The 17,842-nt window shown below is 54.0% G+C and overlaps 1 protein-coding gene across 1 annotated transcript in view; it reads right to left on the bottom strand.

Annotated features, from left to right (window-relative positions):
- The window catches only part of DOCK1 (dedicator of cytokinesis 1), a 424,653-nt gene extending 412,124 nt beyond the window's left edge, over window positions 1-12,529 (bottom strand). The window contains exons 1-5 of the mRNA XM_044660351.1: window positions 12,375-12,529; window positions 4,397-4,458; window positions 4,090-4,246; window positions 3,172-3,269; window positions 2,329-2,412 (exon numbers count right to left, since the gene is read on the bottom strand). Of these exons, the coding sequence (XP_044516286.1) occupies window positions 2,329-2,412; window positions 3,172-3,269; window positions 4,090-4,246; window positions 4,397-4,458; window positions 12,375-12,529 (556 nt within the window). The remainder of the gene's footprint in view (window positions 1-2,328; window positions 2,413-3,171; window positions 3,270-4,089; window positions 4,247-4,396; window positions 4,459-12,374) is intronic.
- Window positions 12,530-17,842: the final 5,313 nt, after the last annotated feature.

Here is a 17,842-nt window from a genome sequence, read left to right as displayed (position 1 = left end):
TGACCAGAAACCTCAGAGCAGACGCGGCTGAGGGGCTCCAACTGTCCCAAACGTAAAGATTGAAAATGGCCGGGAGGCCCCTCCAAGCTCTGCTGGGCCTGCCTCACATCTGTTTCCAGACAAGGCCAAACGGAAGGAAACAGATTTCACAGATTCTCTATTTTAAGTGTAAAAGGTACAAATGCAATGAAACTCTGACAGCATGAGTCAGACACAGAAATAGCGGCACTAAGACACGGTATTTTAATAGATCTGGGCTTCCAGGAGGTGTCGGAGAAGAACACGCAGGCCTGTCACAGCTTGCTGGAAACATGGTAGCCCAGTGCTCTGGTGCTCTTTGTACAAGGTGAATCTTTAAAACTGGGCTCAAGGGCCTGAGCTAGAGCCCATCAAAGGACTTCTGACAGTCACTTTTTAGATGGCACCAGAGTCCCCTAAACATCTTTGGCTCATCTGACAAGCAGCCCTGGAGCCCCCAGTTTTTGTTTGGCCTCCACAAAACACAACTCCTGCAAGAAGGTTGGAAATAAATGAGGTGCCTGGCAGTATGACCCTGGGCAAGTCACTTAACCCTTATTGCCTAGTCTTTACAACTCTTCTGCCTTGGAACCAATACTCAGCACTGTTTCTAAGAGAGAATGTAAGGGTTTTTTTAAAAAATTAAATGGAGAAGATGGAGGGAAGGGGGTGTTTCTTTCTGTGATGTTTCTGAATTCCTTGCAGCTCTTCAGGATATTTCCATATAGAAGAGGTCCAAGGTTCTAGCTTCCTTCCTTCCCTCCCTCCCTCCCTCCCACTCCACCTATCAGTACAATTCTGTTTATTAAGCTTGTAACTGGTATAAATGTCCTCTCTAGTATGCTCTATCCATCATCCATCTATTAATCCATCTTGCTACCTCTCTGCCTATCTCTCTATCCATCTATTTATTTACCTGCTTGTCTAGGTATCCATCTATCAATTTATCTACTTATCCATCTCTTTAGAGTTGTCTATTCATTTCTCCATTTCTCCATCCATCCATCTACCCATCCATCCACTTACCCATCCAACCTTCCATCCTTCCATCCATCCTTCCTTCCATCCATCCATCCATCCATCCATCCATCCATCCATCCATCCATCCATCCATCCATCTATCCATTCATCTATCTAAGCAATCACAGGCTATAAGGAAAAACTTCCTAATGCCTCTCTGGAGTGGCCCCAAGGGGAAACAGACACCCTTCAAGGTTAGGGGCTCTCCCACAGTGGAGGCTTCTGTGGAAAGGCTGGCTGCCTAAGCCCCCGTCTGATGTTTGATGGAAGGGAATCCTTTTATGGGTTTTCCTAGAAGCCTGAAAGGTCCCTCCCAGCTCTGAAACAGCCGTCCAAAAGGCAGGTGCCGTGTCAGTCTTAGCTGCATGACCCTGGCTAAGTCCCTTAGCTTTTCAAAGCTAGAGGTGTTAAGTCTCTAAGATTATAGTTGAAGAGAAGGTTCTAACCTGCACTCATGGAGGAATCACTCTGTGTAACGTTCCACACATTCCGAACGCTTGGCAATCTTAAAGTGCTCTACGAGTGCTCTATTAGTCCTATCAGTATGATCACTGTCATCCCCCCAAAGGGGGAAAACACCTCCCTAAAACCCTTCTCTGACTGGAGCAGAGAAGCCGAGCCACATCCCGTCCTCCCACATTGGCCATCAGCACTTCTCTCTTCTACAGAGCCAGCCAAAACGCAAGGTTTCCCGTCCCAGGGATGTTCGTAAAGTCTAGAACTCAAACTGACTGTCCAAAAAGCCCAGGACACGGCAGGGCCGGCGTCTCTCCAAGCCCCGTGGCTTCCCTCAAGGCGCCGGCCCGGCTGCCACTCGCACCAGGTCCGAGGCGGCCCTGGACCGCTTCGTATAGGAACGAGGAGGGAAGGGAAGAAGAGCTCTGAGGGGCTCCCAGTTGTGCCGCTAGCAGGCCAAACCGAACCCCCACGATCCATCCCGCTTCAGAGCCAAAGCAAGCCCCAAAAGGAAAAGTAGGCTAGCGGGTCCTCTTTCTAAGTGGAGGGGGAGTAAGAATCCAGCACGGCACCCGCCCACAATAGACGCGCTGAATGCTTAAAAGGCCCGTCACTGCGTCCAAAGAACATTTATGAGCTAAAAGAAGGCCCTTGTAGAGCCGAGTTTCTCTTTAGAATATTTTATTTAAATGATAGCCAACCTCTCCGCTATTCCAGAGAAAGAACGCGCAGGAATAGCACTGACGAGGCAGAAAAATGGGTCTCCAGGAAAGCAAAGCTCCCCTCCCCGTCCCGTCCATGAGGTGGCCAGCAGACAGCCCGGGGCAGGCCTACCTTCGAACGTCTCCAAGATGTGCACGGTGTCGCCGATCTGCAGAGAAAGTTCATCCGTCCCTCTGGCGTCGTAGTTATAGAAAGCTGAAAAAGGGGGGAAACGCTATTAGCAAAGGCAGAAAGCCGCCCCCACTAACGCCATTTCTGTCCTTTCAAAACTGAAAGAAAGAAAATCTGCCGTTTGTTCGGGTGGAACTGCACAAAGCGGCCTCTCTCTCTCTCTCTTGGTTTTCGGCGCTGTAAATCTAGGCTTTATTCAAAGCCCAGGCCGGGTGCCCTGCCTCCAGGGGCCCGGCGTGGAAGGGTCAGTGCTGGAGGGACTGCGGACAGGCAGGCCCGCCGAGGCCCCGGAGACGGAGTCGGCCAAGCGCAGGCAGGAGAAATACCCCAAAAAGCATCACCCCAAAGATCTAGATTTCCTTCCTCCTGGCGCTGGCCTCCTCGGGGTCCGCGTCCAGCACAGGCATCTCTGGCTTAGGAGGTCCCTTTCTGAGCATCATTCCAGCTGCTTTCTAGAACAGCCGGACCACAGTGCCACCACGACCCCTCCTCACAGGGCATCAGGGTGCTCTGAGTGCTGGGGATACCCAAAAGCCCCCCACGGGCCCCGGCTCGGGCAGCTCACAGGCTGAGGGGGAGACAACATGCCCAGAAAAAGGCTTGTGGGGATTCCGGGGGTGACACGAAGGAGGTTGAGGGCTCAGCAGAGGGAGGCCCGGGGGGCCATCGAAGAGCGCTGCCGTAGAGAGTCGGGGCGCTCATCTTTGCCCGCCCTCTCCATGTCAGTCAGCCAAGACTGAGCTCACCCCGTTGGGTGCCGGGCACTGTACTCGGTGCCCTCACCGAGCCAGCAGGCCAACAACCACGGGATACCCAGTGTAGACCGGTCTAGACAGCCCAGAGCGATGGAAGAAAGCCAGAGAGGCCCCCTGCAAAGGCTCCTGCCAAGAGGAGCCGAGAAGCCAGAAGGTGGAGGAGAGGAGAGGCGGCCCACCAGGCAACGTTGAGTGTGAGGGATTCAGGGAAAGGCCAAGCCCAGCCCCGGCCCCCCCAGGGCCCCCAGACCCCCCCCCAGGGCCCCGGGCCCCCCAGGCCCAAGCAGGGAAACAGGCGCAAGAGGGAATGGAGAAGACATTCACCGAGAGGATGAAGGGGAGATCGTGGACAGAGGATGGACCGGCACAAGGAGAACGAGGCTTCCTGGGGAAGCTGAGACTTGGGCTGAGGAGAGAGAGCGCGCCAGGGGGGCGGCAGGAGATGGAGAGCCAAGAGGCCAGTGTCCTGAGTACATGGAGGGAAGGCCGGAGAGGGAGGAGGAGGCCGGACGCTGCCATGGCCTAGGAAGGCCCATCTGAGAGCCCCGTGAAGGATGCTGCACTCACGGCCCCAGGCAGGGATGCTGAAAGAACGGCCAGAGAGGAGGATGCTAGGAGAGGAGGCCAGGAGGACGCGGGCCAGAAGGGCGGGATGGGGGACTGAGACAAGGAGAGGGATGCTTCAGCATTGGGGCGCCCCCCAAAGACTCAGAGGTGGATAAGTGTATAACTCGAGGCCAGGCTCCGCTCCCCACGGGCGCCGCACTGTCAGTGCCTGGCATGCTCTGCCTCCCTCACTCTCCCTCAGGGGGCCCCCGGCCTCTTTCCATCTCCTACAAAGGCCCTTCCTCCATCCTCCTTAAGGCTGCCTCCACTTTCTCCTGTCCAAATCTCATTAGCCTGGGAGCTTCGGGCAGGGACTTCGGGGGGATGCTGACGTCAGCACGGTGTGACGGGAGGCCGAGCTCCTACTGCGTCGGCGAACGTATTCAATGCTACGCGACAGGCTTGGCTGACTTTAGAGCGTGACAGCGGCCGGTTCCCATCGGCGACTCGCTTAGATCTGGGCCTCCGACGTTTCTCCAACCGAGAAATCCCTCCATCTAAGAGAAAATGCGATAGCCGGAGGCCGCTTCCTATCAGCGATCCACACGGAACCCGGGTCTGGTCAGCCAGCTGTCGCCCACTCAGAGAACACGACCAGCTGCGTGTTTCTTTCTCCTGGTCTAGACAAGTGCGGCCCCGGGAAGTACGTCGTTCCCCGGCCCACTCGGAAGCGCCCTTCCAAAGGGCACTGCTCGTCCTCACTCTGGCCCTGCAGAGAAAATCAACGACACAGACTGGACCCGCTTCAGCATCTGCAGGGATCAAAATGGCAGCTCCGGCCTCTGGATCTTTGCCTCGCAGTGGGATTGCCCAACAGCCTGTCATCTGTGATGGAGGATGGAGGTTTCGAGTTACTCCTCTAAGGACGCCAAACCTGAGGGCCAAGCAAGAGGCCTGCATTGGGAAGGGGAAGACAAAGCTTTAAGCCTCAGACCTGGGTGTCTCCAACACGAGGTTTGACCCGCCACGGCCCCATCTTCCTCCTGGGCAAAAGAGGCGGAACCAGAGGTCTCTTCCTGCTCTAAATCTCGGGTTTTCCTGCATCTGCAGACCAGGGTCCCAGGCCCAAGTTCCTGTCTGGGTACCAGAGTGACCTTGAGCAATGTTGGGACGCCCAAATCAGACCATTTACCCCCAAAGCGGGATGGAACTGAACCCTAAAGCCAGGGAGGCTTCTGTGAACAGAAAGAAGGGACTGCCCAAGAGATGCTGTGGAGGGAGAAACCCCAAGATTTGATACTGGATGGAGAAGAGGGCTGAGGAAGAGCAAGGAAGAAGACTGAGGTGTGAGGTTACAAGTCTATCTGAAAAGCACTTAGCATGGCATCTGGCATACAGCAGGAGCTTAATAAATTCTCGTTCTCTCCCTCCCAATCAGGGCGCCCATCCCATCACAGAAATGAGGGCGTTCGGGAAAAGGAAGGAGCAATAGCTTGATTACACTCTGGTGAGTTTAATGGGATTTGGGATGTCCTGGTGGACCTTGGCAGGACCATCTCAGGAGAGATGAAGGCCAGAATGAAGCTCTGCAGACATCTGCATAGAGCAGTGATTCCCAAAGTGGGCGCCACCGCCCCCTGGTGGGTGCTGCAGTGATCCAGGGAGCGGTGATGGCCACAGGGGCATTTATCTTTCCTATTCATTGCTATTAAAATTTTTAAAAAATTAATTTCCAGGGGGCTAAGGAATATTTTTTTCTGGAAAGGGGGCCGCAAGGAAAAAAAGTTTGGGAACCGCTGACATAGAGAATGACTTAACCCATGCTGAGAGATGGCATCACCAAGAGAAAAAGAAGAGAACTCAGAACAAAACACGGGGAACATTCATGATGCTCAGAGAGAAGGACATGGAGGACAGCAGAGGAAAAGGTCCTGCCAACAAAGAGAGAAGAAGATAGTCACAAAAGCCAATGAAAGGCAGAGGTCAAGTCCAAGGATAACTAACATCCATCAGATTTTGTTGTTAAGAAATCACTGAGGGACCAGTAGGTGGCTCAGTGCTTGGAGAGTCAGGCCTAGAGATGGGAGGTCCTGGATTCAAATCTGGCCTCAGATACTCCCTAGCTGTGTGGCCCTGGGCAAGTCACAACCTCCATTGGCTAGGCCCCACCGCTCTTCTGCCTTGGAACCAATACACGGTCCTGATTCCAAGATGGAAGGTGAGGGTTGGGGAAAAAAAGAAAGAAATCACTGATCACTTTGGGGACGGGAGACTTTCTTGAGTCTTGGGGGTCAGAATGCGGAGCACAGGGCTGAGAACTGAGTAGGAAGGGCAGCAAAGGAGGCAGAAGGTACAGGGAGCAGAGAGGATCCTTTGGGGATGAGAGATATAAGACAACAGCTGAGGGGACGGCAAAGACAAATGAAGGCCTAAAAAGACCTGGGCCAGGAGAAACTGAAGATGAGAGAAGAGAAACGAATGAAGGGGGAAGGGGAAGCCTCAGATGGAGAGACAAGGACATAACGCCATCAGGGCCATGGAATGGTACAGAGTAATTGAAGCCGATGAATTTACATAAGAACGTACAGAAACCTGGCAAGAACCTTTGCAAAATAACGCTAAGGAAAAACATGCTAAAAATACATCTTTAATTTCATTTTAAAAAGAAGAGTGAGTGAGAAGCAGCCCGGAAGACATCCTCTAGGCTGAGTACAGCGGGCTCGAAGAAAAAGCATAAAGGTCATCAAGCCAAAAAAAAGGGGGCGCGGATAAGGGCCCAAAAGGATCGACAGTCCTGCTGCTGTGAGCATTTTATTTGCTGAAGTTCATTTACTCCAATGTAAATAGCTGTAAAGCAAGCTCATTTGGTCTAGCCGGTCTTTAAAGTTAAATGGATAATAAATAATTAATTTCTTTTGCAAAATGTACAAAGACCAATTGAGAATGCAAGAATAGAAGCAGGAATAAGAGAGGTAAGGCGGCCCTCTGGGAAGAACCCTGAGCAGGAAGTCTGAGAATGTTAGATCAAATCCCTATTATTCTGACACTCACAGGCTGAGAGACCAGGGTTGAGTCATTCTCCCCATCTGACCTTTTCTAGATGATGAGAGCAGTACTCGAGGCTATCCCTACAGTCCTTCCCATTTCTGACCCTCTCTTAGGTCTGGAGGAGACCCCAAAAGCTATCAAATCCAATAGTCTTATTTTCCAGATGAGGACATTGAGGCTCCTGGAGCTTAGGTCCCCTAAGGCCACGGAAGGAAGAAGCATGGACGGGAAAGTCTGAATCGGAGACCTCCGTCTCCCAAGGCAGTGCTTGCTGGCCACCATGTTGCCTCTAAATATGAAGCAGGAAAAATCAGTGTCAGGCCTGGAGATCTGCAAACTTTTCTCCCCTGCCCCCACCTTCCGACCCACCGGATCCCTCCCAGGGAATTGCTGCGAGACCCCTCAGATCAACCTCGGCTGGTCTACACGGGACACTGGCCTCTGCGGATCTCCCGGCAACAGTAGCAAACCCGGCACTCAGAAGCCCAGCCATGAGAAAACAGCCACACAAACCCACGTGCAAACCTCAGTGGGCTACGGAAATGTGAGGGGGAAGAGCATTACCATTAGGACAGAGATGCTGACTGGCTCTGGGGCTGGCCCTTGGTGCTTCATACCTGAAATCTTCTCCCTTCTCATCTCCGCCTTCCTTCTAGTCCCAGTTAAAGCCACACCTTCCCTCGCCCTCCTTGGGCTTAGTGCCTTCTCTCTGAGCGCCACCCTAAAGTTAGCCTGCAGAGAGCCTGTTTGTACATCCATCCTGTTGTCTCCGCCATCAGACGGCAGGAACTCGCTTGTCCCTTTCTTTGGATGCCCGGCTCTTAACACGGAGCCTGGCACGTATTAGGCACCTAACAAGCACTGCTCCTCCCTCCCGTTCCCACTTCCGGCCAACGGCCATCTCTCCAGGGTTTGCAGGTTTGGAGAATGCTCTCAACCCAACTGTTTAGGAAGGAGGAAGAGCAGGAAAGATGCCAACCTGTCCTGGTAAAAGCCATGTCCTTATCCAGAAGTTCCTTCTGTCACTGAAATCACAGATCCAGGCTCCCCATAGCTAATCTCTACCCCTACAACACACAAAAGCCAACATCTTTTATCATTTAAATACTCTCCCACATTTGAGACATGAGAACTTTGGAATCCCTACCACATTCTAGATGAGAACTTTGGAAATCCCTCCCATGTTCTAGATATGAGAATTTTTGAAATCCCCACCACATTCTAGACAGGAGAACTTTCAAAATCCCTACCACGTTCTACACAGAACTTTGGAAATCCCTACAACATCCTACACAGGATAACTTTGGAAATCCCTACCATGTTCTAGATGTGAGAACTTTGGAAATCCCTACCATGTTCTAGATGTGAGAATTTTGGAAATCCCTACCACATTCTAGACAGGAGAACTTTCAAAATCCCCACCACATTCTACACAGGAGAACTTTGGAAATCCCTACCACGTTCTAGACATGAGAATTTTTGAAATCCCTACCACATTCTTGACATGAGAACTTTGAAGATCCCAGTCAAGATGGTGGAGGAATTGTCTTTGATTCTAGCAGGCTATGGACAGCTCTTTGGGCCTGCCTGGCCTTGGAGAATGCACGCCAGCTCAGGAAAAGGACACCCAGACTGAAGGTCGGAGTCCAAATGCTGAGGGTGAATACTCACCTACCTTGGTGCAGGTAGCATTTGGCCTAGCTTGGGTTAAGTGCACAGAATAAGCCATTTCTTCCTCTCAGTGACAGAAAGCCTAGAAAGACGGCCTTCAGTGTCTTCACCTAGGAGTGACCAATTAGGATTAACATATTTCTCAAGGCTCACCCTACAACTGTGGAACCAAACATCTGTTCACTCAAGTGTGTTCCACCCGGGCGCCTGGGTCCCAGGAGATGTTTACTAAATGTGTGTTGAGTTCATGGAAGCTCCAAGGGATGTTCTTGAAAAGTTCTCTGAGAACTTCAGCCTACAAACCCAGCCCACCCCAGTGGAGTACTGCGGTGAATTCTGTGATTAAATGGGTCAGGTGGGATGGAAAAGGAAATGAGAACAGCCACAAGGACACGGAACGCCCTGACGTGCCTGTATCAGAAGCAGAGAGAGATCGTTTTAGGGGAAACAGATCTTTTCCAGAGACAAAAGGCAGCCCGCCTCTGTTCATAGCTCCTAGTTTTAATAACATCTAAAACATCCTTCTAGCAGCAACATGCCCCGTAGCAATGTTTCATGTAGAGTTTGGATATGAGAATCAAAGAAGTGATATGAATAATTAAAGGCAGGAATGGGAAAGGAGGGGCTGTAATAAGAAAAAGGGAAAAGCCATTAATGGTCATTCAATTGATATTTTTAAATATGAATGTGGCTTCCTTAAAGCCCTCCAAAGCCTCCCCATGGCATGGAGGTGACCTGGTCCTTGTAGATCATGTCAACAGAACACAAGTTCAGCACCTGCCACCAAGCACAGGGATTTAATAAGTGACTGAAGAATGAGCTGAAAAACGACTCCTCCAGGTGGACTGGGAAGGCCTTTCCCTTTGGAAGTCTGGGAGTATCAGCTCCTCTTTGGAGGGTTAGTTTCAGGCCTGGTCTTCCCAGAAGGCACTCAGGCAGCCTCAGTGATACATCCTGGTGCTTCGTCAAAGTCATTTCCACTTTTTCTGGGGAGAAATCTCTCAGGGTACCATCTCTAAGAGACTCCGTCCTTCACATGAAACTTCTGGGCTGACAGTTCTAGAACAAAAGGTGAACTCGGAGATTCTCTAGGTCAAGACTTTCATTTTACAAAGAAGGAAACTGAGGCACAAACAGGGGTGGTGACTTACTCAGGGTCAAGAGTCAAAGACAATCATTCTCAACCTGGTCCATTGCCTTCTTCATTTCTATTCTGATCACAGAATTTCAATAGAGTTAATTTCCTTGGTCATTCTAGGTTTGATTTTGTGTATCTGAGAACACAATTCTGAGAAGAGGTCCAGAAGAATTGGAAAACTGCTGCCAGAGGAGTCCCAGAGAAGAAGCCCAGCCTGGGTCTTAAGCCTCCACAGTCCCCCAGAAAGACCCCAGTGTCCCAGGATATGAGTAACCAAGAGGCAGCTCCAAATATGTGGTCCTTATTCTACTTTCTATTTCACTTTTTTGCTTTTTTAACCAAGGATAGCTGAGTGACCCTGGGTTAGTCACTGAATATCTCCATGCCCTACAACAACTCTCCAAGATTCTAAATCAGATCCTGGTTGTTGAGGTGCATCTGTGGAGGTTGTGGCCATCTGTGGGAATTCTCCCCTCTAAAGAAAGCTGGGTGACCCTGAGCGACTGTGTGACCCGTTGCCTACTGGTTGTGGCCCTATGCTCCTAGAAAGGAGTCCCAGGATAAAAAAAAAAAAAAAAAAAAAAAAAAAAAATCACAGTGGGTGGAAGAAGACCAGAGAATGGCCAGGGGACCTGAGCTGTTATGTCCGCAGGTGGTCAGAAGCCCCAGGGGGAATGGCTACTCTTCTAGGTGGTAGGAAAATGGAAGCTATCCATCATGTTATCATCCCACTTGAAAAAAATGCTGCTGACCCATAAGCAGGAACACATGATGGGCCTTATGCTGATTTTGCAGGAGCGGGAGGGCAATGGGTCAACAGCCACAGTCATTATCAGAGGCCAGGAAACTGATCTGGAAAAAAGAATCTGACCCACCTCCCAGGACTTTCTGAAGAGACAAGACTGCCCCACAGGCACATTCCAATCCAGTCCTGGCCTCCACTCTAGGCCTGTGTGACCTTGGCCAGGTCACCTAAACTCTCTGGTCTACAGAGAGAATGCAGAAAAGGGAAGAGGTCATACAGGAAGAAGTAGTCAAGCTTGACATTGGAACCTGGGTCTTTTGACTCCATGTCTGGATCCTGTTCCCCTATCCCATGCTCTCTGCTCCCAGTTAGGCCAGGCAATTCCCAGCTCTTACTCTCAGTTTCCTTCTCTATAAGACAAGGGTCTTAAGTCCACAATGCTCCCTGTGTGACCAAACAACCACAATCTATCAGCACCACAGCAGTTCCATCATTAAAGTGAAAGGTTTGGCTGGGTCACTAATGCATTGCTGGTGGAGCTGTGAACTGATCCAACCATTCTGGCTGGCAATTTGGAACTATGCTCAAAGGGCTATAAAAGACTGCCTGACCTTTGATCCAGCCATACCATTGTTGGGTTTGTACCCCAAAGAGATCATAGATAAACAGACTTGTATGAAAATATTTATAGCCGTGATTTTTGTGGTGTCAAAAAACTGGAAAACGAAGGGATGCCCTTCAACTGAGGAATGGCTGAACAAATTGTAGTATATGCTGGTGATGGAATACTATTGCGTTCAAAGGAATAATAAACTGGAGGAATTCCATGTGAACTGGAAAGACCTCCAGGAAGTGATGCAGAGTGAAAGGAGCAGAACCAGAAGAACATTGTACACAGAGACTGATATACTATGGTAAAATCGAATGTAATGGACTTCTGTACTAGCAGCAATGCAATGACCCAGGACAATTCTAAGGGATTTATGGAAAAGACGCTACCCACCTTCAGAGGAAGGACTGCAGGAGAGGAAACAGAAGAAAAACAACTGCTTGAACACATGGGCTGAGGCGGACATGATTGGGGATGTAGACTCGAAATGACCACACCAGTGCAATGATCAACAATTTGGAAATAGGTCTTGATCAATGACACATGTTAAAACCAGTGGAAATACGCATCAGTCATGGGGGGAGGGGGGAGCTCAGGAGGAGAAGGAGAAAGAGCATGAATTATGTAACCATGTTAACTTTTCTAAAAAATAAATATTAATAAATGTTTTAAAAAAAGAAATATCAAGCTTGTCAGCTCCAGGAGTGGGGAGGTAAGAGGGGAGGGAGAGAACATGAATCACGTAACTGTGGAAAAAGATTTTAAAATAAATAAAATTTTAAAAAATCCTAAATAAAAAAATAAAATAAAGTGAAAAGTTTGGGAGGCAACTTCATCCAGCGGAAACACCACTGACTCTGGAGTGGAAGGGTCTAGTTCCGGATCCTTCCTTCTGCTGATACTGTGTGACCTAGGGCAAGTCATTGACCATTCTTGGACTCCATTTTCCTCAACTACAAGATGGGAATATTGGTCTAAGGGACTGTCCTAGTTCTGACCCCACTGTGAAACTGAGAACCAAAGAAGGGGGAGAATCATTTGACTATCATTTTGTCACATAAAAATAATAATCTGCTCATTGTGTCTCTCTATCTAGCACGCTGCCAGGATAGAGCAAAGGACGGGGACAGAACAACGGCTCTGGTGTCCAAGACCCCACACTCGAGGCCCTTCTGCGTCAGCTCTTCTGTCTGTAAGCTGGCCAGGTCTTGGGCTTCCTTTGACAGTTAATTCATTAAGGCAGGTAGTTGACCAATCCACAGGCATTCGTTCAGCACCCAATGTGTGCCCCGCACTGTGCACGTGCAGGAAACCAAAGAACACAAGGTAGCCCCTGTTCTCGTGGAGCTTATACGTATAGGAAACAACACAGACAGAAGTAAGCTACGGAGTCGAGTCATTGTGTAACTCGGGGATACATTCTGCACTACGTAGACTTCTCTGACACACGGATATCCAGATCTATGGAATTACAGAATAAATGCGAGGAGGTTGGCGGGAGGGACGGCCGGGGAGGAGACGGTCGAGAAGGCCTTGGAACGGCCAGTCCTGAGCTTCTCCCCCCGACGGGCCGCTGCGAAAACCCCGAGGGGCATACAAGGATACGAGGCTGATAAATAGGCCTTCATTGCTAGAGGTCAGACAAGAATCCAGTCATTCTTGTATGGGACAAAACAAGGGAAGGATGTCAGCCCGGGCCCTTCTCTGGCCCTCCCAGCGATGTGTCAGGCTGGAAGCTGGGTGGGTGTTGGGAAGACATGTGGAATTCCAGGCTCGCTCCAGCTGGGCCTGACCAAGTGTGGAGGCTGTTCCACGAGGCTACCTTCCATCCCACACGGGTCCCTCCCCAACGGGCCTGGAAGGCCTGATGCACCGGAAGCAATTCTCCGGGTCCAGCATTAGCTGCTTAACCCCGGGCCCAAGGCGGCGGAGTAGGCCGAGGCTCCCCGGCGGCCAGGCAGGCGCTGCCACACGCTGGGTCCCCTGAGCCCCTGCAGCTCTTCGGGAAGCGGGGGGCGCCTTCCTGTGCCTGGTTTCCCCCTTCTGATGACTTGCTAATGAGCTTCTCCTCTCCCCACAGAAAGCCCAGCACAGAGGACTCAGTGTTCCAGAGCCTGGTGAATAAACACTGGGAATACATGCGCCTGCCTGGCGCGGTGCCCAGGGCTGCTGCACGGGGGGAGGCGGCCCATCGGCACCCTGGGAGGGAGAGGCCGGGAAGGAGAAGCAGGCGGCGGCCCTCCAGTCACCCCGAGGGCAGGTGCCAGGGCCTCACCTGCCAGACAGGAAGAGAGCCGCCTTTCTAACGGCCCCCCCGGGTGAGACGGGGGTCTCACGGGAGACGCAGGCCTCAGGCCATGTCACCGGGCCCAGGCCCACGGCCAGAGCGACCCAGGGAGGGCGAGGGCTCAGGGCCGGGGCCTCGGCGTCTGCGCCCACCCCTACGCAGGGGGCCACGGTCAGATGGGAAGAGGGCCCGGGAAAAGAAGGGCCTCATCCTGGGCGGGAAGGAGCCCTCACCATCCGCAGTAAGGAGCTGCCCAACCACACAACCACAGGACGCTCTGCAGAAGCAGGCGTCGGGCCTCCCTTTCCCTCCCCGGGGCTAGATCTGCCTCCCTCACAAGAGGTCAGGGCAGCGAGCGAGGAAGGAGCGCCAGGCCCGGAGTCGGGGGTCCGGGTTCCAGCCTGAGCCAAGGCCCTTCCCGGCTGTGTGGCCCTGACCCAGGCCCTTCTCTCCACAGCCCGAGCGGCTCTTAGGCCTTGGCCTGATCCCCCCGATGGATCCCACGACAGAAGCAGAGGTAGAAAAGCCGGGAATCTCCATCTACGGCCCCCTCTTGCTTAGGCGCCCCGGAAGGCTCGCCATCACCACGGAGGACACTTCAGTGTCTTTTACGATAAAACGGAGCATAAAACGGAGCAAGGCTGAGGAAAGCAGGGGCCCGTCTGAGCCTCGCTTCCTGCACGTTTGGGCTTGAAGCAATGCAGTAAAAGGGATTGGGGGGAGGGGGGAGAGGCGCCAAGGGGGCCCCGATGGGCCCAAGGATGAGTCACCCTGGAAGCCTGGAGGCTGGGCCGCCGAGGGCTCCCTGACCCAGAATCAGAGCGTGCCAGACACCAACCACCATGGCCGCCTCCATCTCCTTCCTGCTGAACCGAGGCCCTGCCCGAGCTGGGCACCCCTGGCAGAGCTGGGTCCGGGCAGGCCCCACTTCCCCCGAGAGCCTCCTCTGTGGCAGGAGCAGCGCCCTGGCAGAGGCCCAGCCCCAGGCCTACCTTCCTCGCGGGGGCAAATGCCAGGGGGATGTTTGTATGCTCAGTGAGTGACTATAAAGACGCAGCAGTGGCCGATAAAGTGCTCTTTGCCCCCTCACAGAAATACTGAGTGGGGTCCCATAAAGCCCCATTTGCTTGGCTTTGACGGGTTCAGATCAGAACAAGGTCCCCGAAACAGGGTCCTCGTAGGCCGGGCCTGTGTGCCTCGGAGCAGGGCCCAAGCAGGGCCAAGCCAAGTGGGGAAACGCACGCCTAAAATCCACGGGCCGGGGGCCGCCCCAGTCAGGCTCCGGCTCCCCCAAGGGGCAGGGCGGACACGGATCCAGGAGGACGTCGGAGGGCCCTTCCAGGGAGTCTCCCACTGAAAACAAGGCCTGAGAGAGAACGGCAGCACGGCCTGGCCCAGCCACGGTGCTTTTTTCCCGGAATCTCAGCCCTGGAAGGGATTTCGGAGCCTCCCCAGGCCGACCTCCACAGCCCCCAGAAGGAGCCTCGCCCACTCCTGGCTTCATGACCGGCAACTGCCCTGGAGGCCACCAAAGCCACATCTGGACGCGTCAAAGGGTGGGTCTTAGTGGACCTTCTGAGGAGGCTATACATGGAGGACCTGAGTTCAAATCTGCCTCCAGACCCTTCCTAGCTCTGTGGCCCCTCCATTCCCTCCTAAACAGGGGGGAAATAGGAATAGTTCCTCTCTCTGGGGGGAGGGGGCCCCCCAATATAATGGATAAAAAGGGGCTTTGCAGGTCTTCAAGCTGCTCATGCACACACACACACACACACACACACACACACACACACACACACACGTGTGCACGCAGGCCTCCACATGGGTACGAACAAAGCTGCGTGTCCCACGTGCCAAGTCCCACAGGACAAGGGCTGAGAAGACCAGAGAAGACCAGAGAAGACCAGAGAAGACCAGAGAAGACCAGAGAAGACCAGAGAAGACCAGAGAAGACCAGAGCCCTTTGTGGGTCCCAGCCCTTGAGTCGCGGCTGAAGGGATTAAGAGATGAGGTGATGGGGGGCAGCAAGGTGGCGAGCTGGACAGAGTGCCGGGCCTGGAGTCAAGAAGACCAGCTGTGTGACCCTGGGCAAGTCCCGTCACCCTGCTGGCCTCCGTTTCCTCATCTGTAAAATGAGCCGGAGAAGGAAACGGCCGGCCGCTCTGGCAGCTTAGCCGAGAAAACCTCCCGAGGGGTCGGGAAGAGCCAGGAGCGACCGGGAGAGGGACGGGGCCGCCTTGGGAGAGGCTGGAGGATGTCCGAGGTTAAGGGAAGAGGTCAGGGTCCGCAGCCTCTGGGGCTCCCCGGCTTGGAGAGCCGCGGCGACGCTGCGGGCAAAGGCCCAGATTGTTCCCGGCCTTCTCCTCCCGGCCTCCAAGTCACCAGTTAAGAGCTAAAAGGAATCTCAGTCACTGAATCCAACTCCCTCGTTTTACAGGCAGGGAAGTGACTTGTCCAAAGTCACACAAGTAAAGGGAAAACAGATCAAGGCTGGCATCACCTCTCACAGCCCCCCTTCCTTCATCCGTCCCAAACGGCGCCATCTTCCTCCAGGAGTATCAAAGGCGGCCCGGCCATGCTCATCAGGACGTCCGAAGGCCTGGCGAGAAGCTGGCTCTTCCACTTACCCCATGCCTGACCTCACAAGAGGGCAGAGACAGGACCAAGAGCTCCTGGACCTCTCTGGCCCCTCCGCCACTTCCTTGGTGCCGGCTGGAGAGGCTCTGCAGGAGAGGCCTTCGGGGCCTCTCCACAGGCCTGGTGTGAGCCTCCCACGAGCTCTAACAGGCCCAGGGCGGCTCGGAGCTACAGCCAGGCTGCCCGTGTGAGGGAGCCGAGCCGTCATCAGAGCTCTGATGAAGCCGCCAGGAGCCCTGGGGCCAGGCCTCCGTCCGGGCGCCCCCTCCCGAACCCCGCCACGCTGGGCAACTCGAGGTGAACCTCCTTTTAAATGGAGCGTCCGTGTGTCCGCCCTGGGGATACCGACAGCCACGGGAAGGCCGTGCCTCTGCTCGGCTCCGTCGGAAGCTCCGTGCCCAGCTGGACTTCTTGGGTAGTCCCAGTCTAATGCGGCTCTCAGAGCCTTCAGAGCGATCTCAGCCAGGACGCCCAACGCTCCCTCCCAGGACCAAACGCAGCCCCCCCCCAGGGTGCCGGCCTGGCAGGAGGTGTCGACGGACCCCAGAAGGGCGCCTCCTCGGCTCTTTTCAGGCTTTGGGGAGCCATTTTCCTCCCTGCTGGGTCGGCTCAGAAATCACTGAACGTCCACTCGCTGGTGCCACGAGAGCGCCAGGCGGCCACAGGCCAGCCCCGGCCGCTCTGCCACGGCCATTGTCGGCGAAGCAGCTGGAGCACGTGCTGAGAAGAACGGCCGTGGCCAGTGGCCCTGGGGCCCGAAGAGGAAGGGCCGATGGAAGACAAACGGGGTGGAAAGCCATTTCCGGGTCCCAGGTCAGCGCATTCCCTCTGCCCCATCATGCTGCTTCCCTTCTCAGAATCCACATCGATGGGATACTCTGGGAAAATTGCAGATGCTCCGAGAGCCCCCCGCGAATGCTGCCCACGGGCCTCTTTCCAGAGGAAAGCATCTACTTTAATAGCAATATGAGCGTCCCTGCTGGTAGCTTCCTCCAAACAACACTAACCACGGCGATGCTCCTAAGACTCTGGGCCTAAATTTTGGCCACTGAAATATGCTCCGGCCAGACAGAGGCCACTCGGACGCTGTCGCAGATAAATGGCCCATCGGCGTCCAAGGAGGCATCCCCCACACTTGGAACTCCCGCCCCGGCTCCGATCCGCTCCCTCTGAAAACCACGCCAATAATCCAGCCAGCGCACTCCGCCAGGCGCCCATCTCCGGACAGAGAACCGTCCCAAACGCTACCTAAGGGCGAGCCAGTGCTCCGGCGGAATCCCAGGATGACGGACTTAGGGCAGAACCGCAGCTCTCTGAAGGAATCCAAATGGTCAACACGGAGAAGAAAAGCCAGGCTGGCTCGGAGGCCGCACCTCCCCCCGCACGCCTGGACCCATCGCTGGGGGCGCCGGGCGGAACACGGCACAGCGACGCAAACGACTGGCCATTTGCTGTCAGAAGAGAAAAGTCGCTGAACTTCTGCTGCCCGGCATCGGCTCCAGCGTGGGAGACGGCGAGAACGCTCTGTCGGACCCCCAGACAGGGGGCAGGACTTCCCGCGGGAGCACCAAAGACCTGGAAATGGCCCGGGGACCCTCCGATGGGAATGACCCAACACCCCACGGGATCGATGGAGCGGAACCCGAGGCGCACTAGAAGAAAAAAGCAGCAAGAGAACAAGCTGCACCCGGGCCAGGACAATGGAAATGAAAACAGCATCGGAACCCGCTGAGGACGGGCTCACTGTGAGGAATCACCTCGGCTCCTGGGAACAGACGAGGGAAGCAGAGCCTGCGGGGGCACGACGCTGCCGGTGCTATGGGACGGGCCGGGCTTGGGCACGTGGTCCCGCTGGGCTTCGCAGCTTCTCTTTGCCACCAGAGGAAGGGAGGAGAAAAGGATGGAGATTGTAAAAAAGAAAGACAAAAGGCTGCCATCTCCCAAGCCGGGCCGCAGCCCACAGTGGCAGAGTGCGGCCAGCCATCGCGATGGGGGAGCAAAGGAAGCCTTCCAGCTG

This window comes from Gracilinanus agilis, chromosome 2 (assembly GCF_016433145.1).
Source record: "Gracilinanus agilis isolate LMUSP501 chromosome 2, AgileGrace, whole genome shotgun sequence".
Lineage (NCBI taxonomy): Eukaryota > Metazoa > Chordata > Mammalia > Didelphimorphia > Didelphidae > Gracilinanus > Gracilinanus agilis.
Note: the sequence above shows the minus strand (reverse complement) of the source record. Positions and strands in the feature narration are given on the sequence as shown.